We start from the raw sequence: 11,584 nt of genomic DNA on the forward strand, positions 1-11,584 counted from the left end.
AAAGTGAAATACAGACTTTATAACACTTTAATAAACCTATAATTCATCCTGAAAGTTACTAGAGAAAGACAGCTATTTATTTGCCCATCATTAGATAAAACATATTAAAAACTCTTCCTCCTTTACCACTCTTCCTTTATGGCACTTATTACAGTTTATAATTACATATTTGTACGGTATTTATACCTGTCTTACTCCTCAACAGTGAGTTCTGTGAGGGTTTTGTGTTTGCTTTGTTCACACTGTTGTAGTCTCAGTGCTTGGCCTAGTGCCTGGCATATGATAGATACTTGGGTGTTTTTTTTGTAAAGACAGGATCTTGCTCTGTTGCCCAGGCTGGAGTGCAGTGGTATGATCATAGTTCACTGTAACCTCGAACTCCTGAGCTCAAGCATTTCTCCCACCCCAGCCTCCTGACTGGTTGTGACTACAGGTGCACGCCACCATGGCCGGCTAATTTTTTTAACTTTTATTTTTGTAGAGACAGGGTCTTGCTATGTTGCCCAGGCTGGTCTTGAACTCCTGGCCTCAAGCAATCCTCCTGCCTTGGCATCCCAAAGTACTAGGATTACAGGAATGAGCCACCACACCCAGCCACCTGATAGACACTTCATAAATATTTGTTGACCGTGGTGTGATGTGTCCGGGATGGGGAAGTCTCTCACCTAAGAGTATGTTTTCTGATAGCTAGGCCACAGTATGCTTGGTTCTCTGGAACCATAGTTATTCCTTTGAGTGTAGCTATTTAAAGCTTCTGTTACAGCGCCTGCCATGGTAAACAAAGCCTTTCGTGATTTGGCTCTGCCTACTCCTCAGCTTAAGCAATAATTAATGCCACTTTGAAACCTTTGCTGACTCCTCCAGCAAGCTTAGATTAGACACTTGTTCCCGTATACTGTTGTAAAACCGTATTCATTCCTCCATTATTACTACTCTCTTATATAATATTATGAATATTGGCTGGGAGCAGTAGCTCATGCTTGTAATCCCAGCACTTTGGGAGGAGAGGCGGGAGGATTGCTTGAGGCCAGGAGTTAAAGACCAGCCTAGGCAACATATTGAGACCTCATATCTACAAAAAATTAAAAAATTAGCTGGGCATGATGACACACACCTGTGGTCCTAGCTAATTGAGAGGCTGAGGTGGGAGGATTGCTTGAGTTTAGGAATTTGAGGCTGCAGTGAGCTGTGATCATGCCACTGCATTCCAGCTTGCACGATGGAGTCAGACCCTATCTCTACAAAAAAAAAAAAAAATGAGTTATGACAGCAGTAGATGATTAAGTGCCATATGAGCAGGGTTGACAAGGAATAGGTTGAGTGTGGAAGGAGAAGCAATTGCTATGGGCAGTAGGGGGAGGATTTCAGAGGGGAGTAGAACTGCTGATCCTTGCAAGGTGGTTAGAATGAGAACGTTGTTAAGTTGAAGAATGTTTTGACCAGGGGTAAGAAGAGGATTACCAGTGGTATATAAGAAATAGTAGCAGCCTTGAGAGAGTAAACTACATATATATGTAAATGAGTATAGAAAGAGATGAGCAGAGATAGAGAGTACCAGAGGACTGGAGAGAAAGGTAGAGAACCAAGAAAGTACAGTGTCCTGGAGTCCAGGGAGGTGAGGTTCAAGAAGGAAGGAGCAGTCAGTAGGGTTGGCTTCTGCTTGGGGTCAAGAAAATGGGAAATGTGAAGGGTTTTTGAGTTTGGCAGTTAGGGAATGTATGGCTTTTTGAGAATTCAGTTAAGTGGAATCATCAGGATTCCAGACAGATAGTGGGTGGGTTAGTAAAGATAAATAAAGGAGAAAGATTCTTTGAGGTATACAGAAAAAAAGCCCAATTTTAGAGCTAGAGTATCATTGGAATAAATTCTGACTCTCTTACATTCATGCTGAATGGCCTTGGGCATATTATTTCATCTCTCTGAGCCTTAGTTTTCTTTTTTATAAAATAAGGATAACATACCTACTTTGATGGGCAACTACAGAGTTAGATAATATATAGAGAGAACTTATTAAAGCTCCTGACACATAGTTGACCAGGTATTCTCAACCTTTTGTCGCCCACACACAACTAATGATGTCGAAATACTACTGTTCTTAAAAGTGGCTCATTAGAGCAGTGATTGGCAGTACGACGTTAGTCTTTGTTCTAAGTGTGCACCTGTCTTATCAAGTATGGGGAATTTAACTGTTTTTGCAAACATTAGGTAAGTCATCCCTAAGCTTTTCTTTTTTCCAGATACCAGCATTTTCTTTTTCTAGAAGATATTTAGTGTATGTGTCTGAATTTTCCCAATTTGGCTTCATTTTTTGCTATTTTTTTAGAAGGCTGTTGTTACAGACAGAAAAGTATTAGGATTTGATTAGCTGGATCACTATTGTGTTTTCTTTGTACAGTCCAATTTTACCTTGATAGCTAATGGGAGAATTCCAGGAATTATATCATAAACGTCTGTGTCTTAACAAACTCAAATTCTCTTGACTTCTTCCACTTTCTCTTGCAGTGAGCATTGTGTGCTGACTTGGACAGAAAAAGGAATTTATATTTTCATTCCTCAGAATGTTCAAGTTCTTCTTTGGAGTGAGGTCAAAGGTAATTAAATTTTTCTTCCTTATATAATTTTTAATCTTATTATTGTGAAAGATTTAGTTATTGTAGGAGGATTCTCTTGCAATGTAAGAAGCTGAAAAATGGAGTGGGGTAACATTTCTTTTAAAGATTGATCGTAGATGTTTCCCATTGTAGGGTATTTCCCAAACATACATTTGTAAATTTGTATTCAGCTATTTATTTTTTTCATGGGTAATTTTATTTATTATTTATTATTTATTTTTAATTGACATATAATTATACATATTTATTGGTACATAGTGATGTTTTGGTACATTGTATAGTGATCAGATCAGGGTAATTAGCATATCATCTCAAATATTTATCATTTCTTTGTGTTGGGAACATTCAATATCCTCTCTTCTAGCTATTTGAAAATATACGTTCAATGCACACTATGTGGGGGATGGGCACACGTATAACTTTGATTCAGATGATACAAAGCCAATTTATGTAACCAAAGCGTTTGTACCCCCATAATATTCTGAAATTAAAAAAAAAGAAAATATATGTTTTTATTAACTATAGTCATTCTACAATGCTATAGAACACTAGAACTTATTCCTCCTATCCAGCTGTAATTTTATAACCTTTTACAAATCTCTCCCTATCTCCCCTTTTCCCCCACCCTCCCCAGCCTCTAGTAACCTCTGTTCTACTTTTTACTTCTATGAAATCAACATTTTTTAGCTTCTGCATATGAGTGAGAACACGTGGTGTTTAACTTTTTGTTCTTGGCTTGTTTCACTTAACATAATGTCCTCCAGTTTTCATGAGTAACTTTAAATACAATTTTCATTTATTTTTAAATATTAGTAAGTACTGCTAAGCAACAAATGGGTTCATTTTTCCCCTCTATGTGCCCTGAACCTTTATACCTGCTAGAAGTCTTGCTGTGACTCCCATTTTGTATCTTTATAGTTTGGGGTTCAAAAAATCCTTGTAGAAACAATAGCCATTGTGTGCTACTGAGACAGAGAAAATCAATCTCTGTATTCTTTTGGTTAAAGCCAGAAACTGGGGAAATCTAGCGTTTTACTATTGATGCTCAGTAGAGAGTATATGTTGACTTTTTGAGTCTTTTTCTACTTTGTAAAAACCAAAAAAAGAGAAAGAAATCATTATTTACTGGTACGATCTGCGTTGATTTTTTGTAGATTAAATTCCTTAAGGATATCCCTTGAAAACTAATTTTTTAAGTCCTTTCAAGAAATTCTGCTAACACAGATATTTTCTCATGAACTGTTTATTGATTTACATACTGTGTTAAAATCCATTCATTGAGCACCAGGTTTTAACTTGCAGGATTGTTACAGTCTGGTCTCTAATGTAGATTATCCTCTTTTATTAAAATCCCAGTTTTTTTCACAGAAAATAGCATTTTAAACAGGATTTTATCAGAGAGATGTATTTCTTTCTCCACATCTTTTATTCTTGATCTTTTTAGAATATGATTTTTTCATTGAAATGTGAGCATTATATAAAAATAAAGATGAAATTCAATCAAGCCAAACCCTACATAGGAAGTGAATTGATTAGAATAATTTCAGCCTTTGCAAAAATGTAAAAAGAGGTATTTGGTTTACATCTTCTGTGTTCACTGCTGTGGTTTTTGTAGAGATTCAGGATGTGGCTATCTACAAGAATGAGCTGTTCTGTTTGCACCTGAATGGGAAAGTGTCACATCTCTCACTGTTATCTGTGGAGCGCTGTGTGGAACGCCTGCTAAGGAGAGGCCTGTGGAACCTGGCTGCTCGCACATGCTGTCTTTTCCAAAATTCTGTCATTGCCAGCAGAGTGAGTCAGAGCTTACATAGATGTGTTTATCAAGGGTTAGTAAAACAATGCTAGTTTATAGGATTGTGTTATAAAATTGCTTGTCTTTGTTAGGCCTTTTTATATGACCTACAGATACAGCAATAAATGCCCAGAGAAAGCATGATAGATATGTCTAGGGGGTATGGAGGGTAAGCAAGAAGGTACATTTTCCATTTTTTAAAAAAAATAATGAATTTATCCCACAAATTTACTTGAATTTCAGAACTTGCTTTTAAGGGGGATGATTATGTGTATGGTAATTCTTAATTAAATTCTTTATTCCTAAGATAGTTCTCATTAAGTCTTTCACTAGCTTCTAAGCCTTCTTAATTAAAGCACCTTTGAAGTTTTATGTTCTATATTAGACCTCTTTCAATATATTGGCCATTTGAATATAGATTTAGTTACAAACAATAAGCTATTCCGTTGGGTTTTTACTTATCCTTTTATCAGGCAAGAAAAACTTTGACTATAGAGAAATTGGAGCATCTGAAATCTCAGCTAGACCATGCAACCTGTAGTGACCTAATTTCTCAACTAGAGGAATTGATCTTAAAATTTGAACCTTTGGATTCAGCTTGTAGCAGTAGAAGAAGCTCCATTTCATCACATGTAAGTATTCTCACTTTTTTTTTTTTTTTTTTTGAGACAGAGTCTCACTGTGTTGCCCGGGCTAGAGTGCCGTGGCATCATCCTAGCTCACAGCAACCTCAAACTCCTGGGCTCAGGTGATCCTCCTGCCTCAGCCTCCTGAGTAGCTGGGACTACAGGCATGCGCCACCATGCCCAGCTAATTTTTTCTATATATTTTTAGTTGTCCAATTAATTTCTTCCTAATTTTAGTAGAGACAGGGTCTCGCTCTTGCTCAGGCTGATTTCGAACTCCTGAGCTCAAACAATCTGCCCGCCTCGGCCTCGCAGAGAGCTACAATTACAGGCGTGAGCCACTGTGCCCGGCCAGGTATTCTCACTTTTAAAAGGGTTTTGTTGTAGAATAAGATTTCTCTACTTTAGGTTGTACTCATTTACGTCTAGAATCCCAACATTTGCCCTTTCCCTGTAGACTTTTTTTGGTAGGGGGTGGATTTTTTTCTTTCAGCAATTGGACAGCCATATGAAGCCTCCATTTAGGTGTGTGTTGGAGCCACATTTGTTTTGTCATTGTTTATTATTTTCTGTGCCCAGATGTACCTCAATAGCCTCCAGCACAAGTTGTGTTGCTCCTAATGCATGATTTCAGATGCTTCACCCTAATTTGAGTCTGAGTGCAGCTCAGGATTGTCTCATTTAATCCCCATTCTCACTGCCATGCTTTTGAAGACAAACTAGAGAAATATGGCAACTGATGTCACTAGCACAAGCGAGTGACCCAGCTGCCAGGCGCTCACCAGTTTGTTCTAATAAGCCATAGCTGTTGTTATTAACTTTGTACTTTAGTGTTGACATTTCTCTGGAAAAGTCATATTGTGTTATAAAGGAAATTTTCACTCTGATTTTTTTGGAATTCTTCTCATTTTAGGAAAGTTTCAGCATCTTGGACTCTGGTATTTATCGTATCATTAGTAGTAGAAGAGGCAGTCAGTCAGACGAAGACTCTTGCTCCCTTCACAGCCAAACCCTCTCAGAAGATGAGAGACTTAAAGAATTCACCTCACATCAGGAAGAAGAGCCACCAGATCAGTGTTGTGGTTCACATGGAAGTGAAGGTGGTAAACATGTCTGTTGTTGCTTGCTGATGTGAAGCTGTTATTTTCTGAGTCCTCCTTATGAGGATTATCTTGTGCATAGAGTTTCTATAAGGTGTTAATAATTTTTAGCATGTTGATAGACTTTCTATCCGGGCCTGTAGATCTGCTCACTACTAGAAGAGTGAGTTTTTATTTAGTTTTCTTTCCCTTGTGTTTGGGCTAATGCTGGTAAAGATCCTGATTTTGATCATGCATCAAAATACTGGAAAGATTAAGAAAGATGGTCATTAACCAAAAGAGTAGGAAGATTTTATCCTGACTAACCAAATTATTTTCCATCAGGAATGAAAAGTTACTGCGGTTTTGAGGGTCAGTGCCTTCCCTTTTCCGTGTACGAGTATTCCTGTGACTGAACTGTTGAGAAGAGATTAATAGAGACTCTAAACTTCCTTTTTGACTTATGGGGATTCAGGGTTAGTAGGTAAATGAATGTACCTGCCTGAGTGTTTTATGTGGACCATCCTGTGCATCTTGTAAACCTGTGTTCTCCCCATTTGTATCTGGGTCAGTTGTGATTTTGGTATTGAATCCTTCATTTCTTTTGGTTTATGCATTTCAGAATTTCCTTAAAGATTAAAAACCATCCCATGTGATCAAATTTTATTTCTTTTTCCCCTGATTCTCCTCATTAGACAATGTTTCTCATGTTCCAGTGGTGCTTGAGACAGATAAGAATGAAACTTTTCTCCCCTTCGGCATTCCCTTATCATTTCGTTCTCCGTCTCCCCTGGTGTCTCTTCAGGCTGTCAAAGAAAGGTAAACCAATTAGTCCTGTCATTTAATTCCATTTCTGATTTTGCTTCAGTTATCACGTTAGGTACTTCGTGCTGAGAATGGAAAGACATTTTAAATGAGAAAAAGAGTCTCTAAGTTATTAATGTTTCTCACATAACCTGTCATATGAAGCTGTTAACTTCTCATTTCAGCCTTAGGGAATTTAGTTTCCCCCTTTGTTTTAGTAGCTAGGTATTTGAGTTGATACAGATGTGGGTGCCCCACCCTGACAGAGCAAAAATTAAAAAATTTGTTTTTCCCTCAACCCTAATCAGAATAGTTTCCATGTATCATTAGTCATTTCTTGATCCTTTCTCAGTTTGGGCTCAGAGCTGGAATGTTTTCATAAATCTTTCTAGCTAATCCATGGGACCAGGGTTGGCATTAGAGTTTGAGAGGGAAGATTTTGTACAGCTACTTAACTGCTTATCTGAATCTTACTAGATACAAATTTTGCTTGTTAAGAAGGGTATATTATGATCAGTTTGCAGCTGAGTTTCATGAAGAGATTCTTTGTTATTCTCTGACCAGGATGGAGCTGATGATCACATGACTGACTTTGTCTAAGTGGACGGAAATAGACATAACTAGAGTTAAATAAAGACCTTTTCTTTACTACTGAATCATGGTTTCTTGGGGCAGTTTAATAACTGAAATGAATTATTGTATTGTAAGTTTTACATGGGCCTTCTGTGAAATCTATAGTTGATTAGAGAAGTTGCTATAAACAATCTTTCTTTTTATTAAGTCCAAGTTGCCCTCCTAGGACTAATAGGAACATAGAAAACTCAGGGACTAAATTTTTCATTCTTGGCAGTAATAAGATTTTTTTCATGTAGTTTTTTTTGTATGTGACCTCCAGTGTTTCTAGCTTTGTGCGTAAAACTACTGAGAAGATTGGCACCCTTCACACAAGCCCTGATCTGAAAGTGAGACCGGAAGCCAGGGGGGATGAGCAATCAAGTGAAGAGGATGTGAGTTCAGTTGCCTGCCCAAAGGAGGAAGACATCGAGTAAGCCCTTATGTATGAATCTGTGTAAATTCTAGGGGTGCCAGCTATCAGTTTGAAAAATATAGATAGACTGTGTCCTGTTGGAGAAGGTACACGTGTGACCCTGTGCATTGAAGGTTGTTTGTTTAGCTCATAAAAACTGTGAATTCCACAAAGTGTTGAAAAGTTACATCAACTTGTAGCAAATCTATTGAGAGATTTAATTTCGTACTTTTCCATCTTTCCCCTGCACTACTCCCTTCCCTCCCCTATAATCTTTTCAATCTTCTGAGATGTCAGAGAGATATTAGATTGAGAGTGGGATGACCAAGGATCTAGGCTTTGTCCTGGCTCTGCTTCTGATTAGCATGTGACCTTGGGTAAGTCACGAATGCTCTCTGGCCTGTAAGATCCAGGGTGTGCTGTTGCTTGATGAGTTAATAAAGGGAATATTAGATGAAGACAATGAAAAAGAAAAAAGAGACTCATAGACAATGAAGAAACCATTGATTAAACAGGTGGCATTGAAGTCATGTCAGTACCTTCCTATGATATGCTGGTGGTGTAGTCTTTATGCAGTAGAGTTGTAGTAGAGCCCTGGGACTAGCATAGTGCAAAGTATCTCATTTGTCTAGTTTCTGCCTTATCTTATAGTTCAGGGGATCTGGGCATTAAAGGCAAGCAGCACTCATCCAGGAATTGAGAGTGGAAGACCCATGGGCCCAGCGTATCTGGGCAGTCAGATGAGATAAAAGGTGTCTAATCTTCAGAATAACTAAGTGAATCCATATATTTATATTTTAAAAAAAAGTACAGGTTTTTTTGACATGGCATTTCAGGCAGCTCTCAGCCTGACCTTAGCTACCTTTCTAGCCTCATTTCCAAGCACATCCTCCTAAGTGCTCTAAATTCCAGTCCTGTCCGAGAACTGGGTGTGTGCTCTAATACCTCACTACCTTTCTTCTTGCTGTGTTTTCCACTTAGAATACTTTTCCACCGTTTTTCATAACACAAATACCACCTCCTCAGGAATGCTTCCCTTGATTTCCTTGTCAGAATAATTATTTCTTCTCTGCTTTCATATCACAATGTGCTTTAAAATGCTGGTCTTTTAGTATTCAGTTTATTCTTTTTATGTTATAGTTAGCTGTTTGCGTGCCCTTCTTTCTCATTAGAGCTTATTCTGATTTGAGCTTACTCACGTTGAGGCCACGTACCACTTTTTATACACTGTTCGTCTCATGTAACATGAAGTACAATACTTGCCACTTAGTAAGCACTTAAAAATATTTGTCTAAAAAAGCTCTGATCCTCTCTAATTCTTGTGAATATTATTATGTTGTGTGCTTTTCTAGGGAGAAAAAAGAGATAACTAGTCAACCTCCAGAAGAAGACATACTCCAGGAACTTAAAGTAGCAACAACAGAAGCAATGTGAGTATGAATGAGAAAGTTTTAGAGGGAATGGAAATGACTTTCTGAGATCATCAGTAATGGTGGAGAGATGGTCTGGGGCAGAGGAAGCTTCATTTGGAATTCAGATTCAAGAATTAGTAAAATACTACAAAGTTAATATTTTCTGTTCTGTCATCTTGCTGAGATAAAGAGTTGAAAGGTAACATTTATTCCAGATGAGTATATTGTATCAATTAGGTTTATTTAGCATGAATTAATTTGTTTAAAAAAATACATGAAACATTAATTTTATACTTATCTGTCTTCTATAGGACCAAGTTACAGGACCCCCTGATTTTATTTGAACCCGAGTCTCTGAGAATGGTTTTACAGGAGTGGCTTTCACAGTTAGAACAGACATTTGTCATGAAGGACTTTTCAGGCATTTCAGATACTGGCAACTCATCCGTGAAATCGAACCAGGATGTGCTATTGCTTAGTGAGTCAAAAAAGGGAATATTAGATGAAGATAATGAAAAAGAAAAAAGGAACTCTTTAGAGGGTGAAGAAACTATTGATCAAACAGCATGTGACTCTCTAAGTAATTCCAGGGAGCCCTTGGATGACGTTTTTCAAGTGTGTTCTCCGTGCACCATAGCAAAGGGTCTTCAGAATGACCTGGCTGAATTGACAGCATTGTGTTTGGAATTGAATGTATTGAATTCTGAGATCAAAAGCACAAGTAGACATGTGGACTATACTTTGCAACAGTGCTCTCCTGAAATTCCGGCTTGTCAGTTCCTGAAAAAGTACTTTTTTCTCCTGGACTTGAAAAGAGCAAAGGAGAGTATCAAGCTTAGTTACCCTAACAGCCCTTCTGTTTGGGATACTTTTATTGAAGGATTGAAAGGTAATAATCAGACTGCCTTATCAAAGATAGAAATTGGTCTCCAGATAAAGGGACAGTTAAAAGGAAAAAAAAATAGAAATTGTTGTAGAGGGTAGTAGCATTTTGGGATTTTGGGGCTTAAAGAAAAGATTTAAGTAGAAAATCACCTCTGTTCTGGTCAGTTCTCCATCCTATTTTCCACTCATTTAAATTTTTTGTAATTCTTCAAACATTGGTTTAATTTATAACCGTATTATAAGAAATTAGTTTTATTTCTCCCACAGTCACATTCAGAAAACAATATAGCAATGTTGGAGAAGTTAGTGTTAAAAAGTGAAATGTTTGTAAATGCAGATATATAAAAATAAGAAAATCCCTCATGTAACTTACTGATATAGAAATAATATACTGTATACTATATATTGAGTACTTACTGTGTACAGGATATTATGGTAAACACTTCAGCATCATCTCATTTCATCCTTACAACAATCTTTAGGTGTTGTCAGTCCATTTTATAGAGGAGGAAATGAGGCACAGAGAGATAATAGTTGAGTAGGCTAAACTGCTGTGATAAAGATCTCATGATGTAATAACTCAGACATAATAGAAGTTTATTGTTCATATAACAGTCTAGGACAGGTGTTCAGGTCAATGGACAGCTCTCTTCTATGTAGAAATCCAGCATTCCAAGTTCCTTCTATTATTTTAAGCTCCAACACCCATTAGGGCTTGAGGTTGAGGTTGGGTTGCTGTGTCCAGAGGAAGGCATGTGGAACATGCTGTTCTATAGGCCTGGCCTGGTAGTGACTTACATCTCTTCTGTTTACCTTCTGTTGGTGAGAATTCTATCATATGGCCCTAACTAACTGCACAGTATATTGGGAAATGTAGTCTATCTAGCTGTTCAGGACGAAGAGAATGAATATGAGTGGAGCTTGCATGTCTGCCTCAGAGACTTTGGTGCACAGCCAGCAGTGTCTACCTCAGATTTTACTGAAGGTTGCACTATTTGTCATCCTGATACAGAAACCAACTCTCACACCCTAAAGACCTTGCACTGCCCTTTCCACATTATGTTCTCACATTTTGAAGAGATGCATCTTTCTAATTCAGAATTCTGCTTGAATAACAGATGCCATGTTTCTAATAATTGGTTTAGACTTTAAGCAAACTTCTCATTCATTACGAAAAGTGAGTAACCACAGAGAGATACATTTTTTTTTTTTTTTTTTTTTTTTTTAGGAACGAGATACATTCTTTTATTGCTGTTATCATCATGATATAGAAAGAAAACCTCCACATAGTTTCAAAAAAGCTCTACTAGGCCAACTGTAGGAAATATCTAATATTTAAAAAAT

The 11,584-nt window shown here is 37.5% G+C and overlaps 1 protein-coding gene across 1 annotated transcript in view; it reads left to right on the plus strand.

Moving 5' to 3' along the window:
• HPS5 (Hermansky-Pudlak syndrome 5) overlaps positions 1 to 11,584 on the plus strand; it is a 38,141-nt gene that overhangs the window by 14,647 nt on the left and 11,910 nt on the right. Inside the window, exons 9-16 of the mRNA XM_012654264.1 lie at positions 2,503 to 2,591; positions 4,228 to 4,406; positions 4,881 to 5,039; positions 5,947 to 6,133; positions 6,808 to 6,931; positions 7,812 to 7,961; positions 9,296 to 9,373; positions 9,667 to 10,244. Coding sequence (XP_012509718.1) covers positions 2,503 to 2,591; positions 4,228 to 4,406; positions 4,881 to 5,039; positions 5,947 to 6,133; positions 6,808 to 6,931; positions 7,812 to 7,961; positions 9,296 to 9,373; positions 9,667 to 10,244 — 1,544 coding nt within the window. The remainder of the gene's footprint in view (positions 1 to 2,502; positions 2,592 to 4,227; positions 4,407 to 4,880; positions 5,040 to 5,946; positions 6,134 to 6,807; positions 6,932 to 7,811; positions 7,962 to 9,295; positions 9,374 to 9,666; positions 10,245 to 11,584) is intronic.

This window comes from Propithecus coquereli, unplaced genomic scaffold, assembly GCF_000956105.1.
Source record: "Propithecus coquereli isolate 6110/MARCELLA unplaced genomic scaffold, Pcoq_1.0 Scaffold44, whole genome shotgun sequence".
Lineage (NCBI taxonomy): Eukaryota > Metazoa > Chordata > Mammalia > Primates > Indriidae > Propithecus > Propithecus coquereli.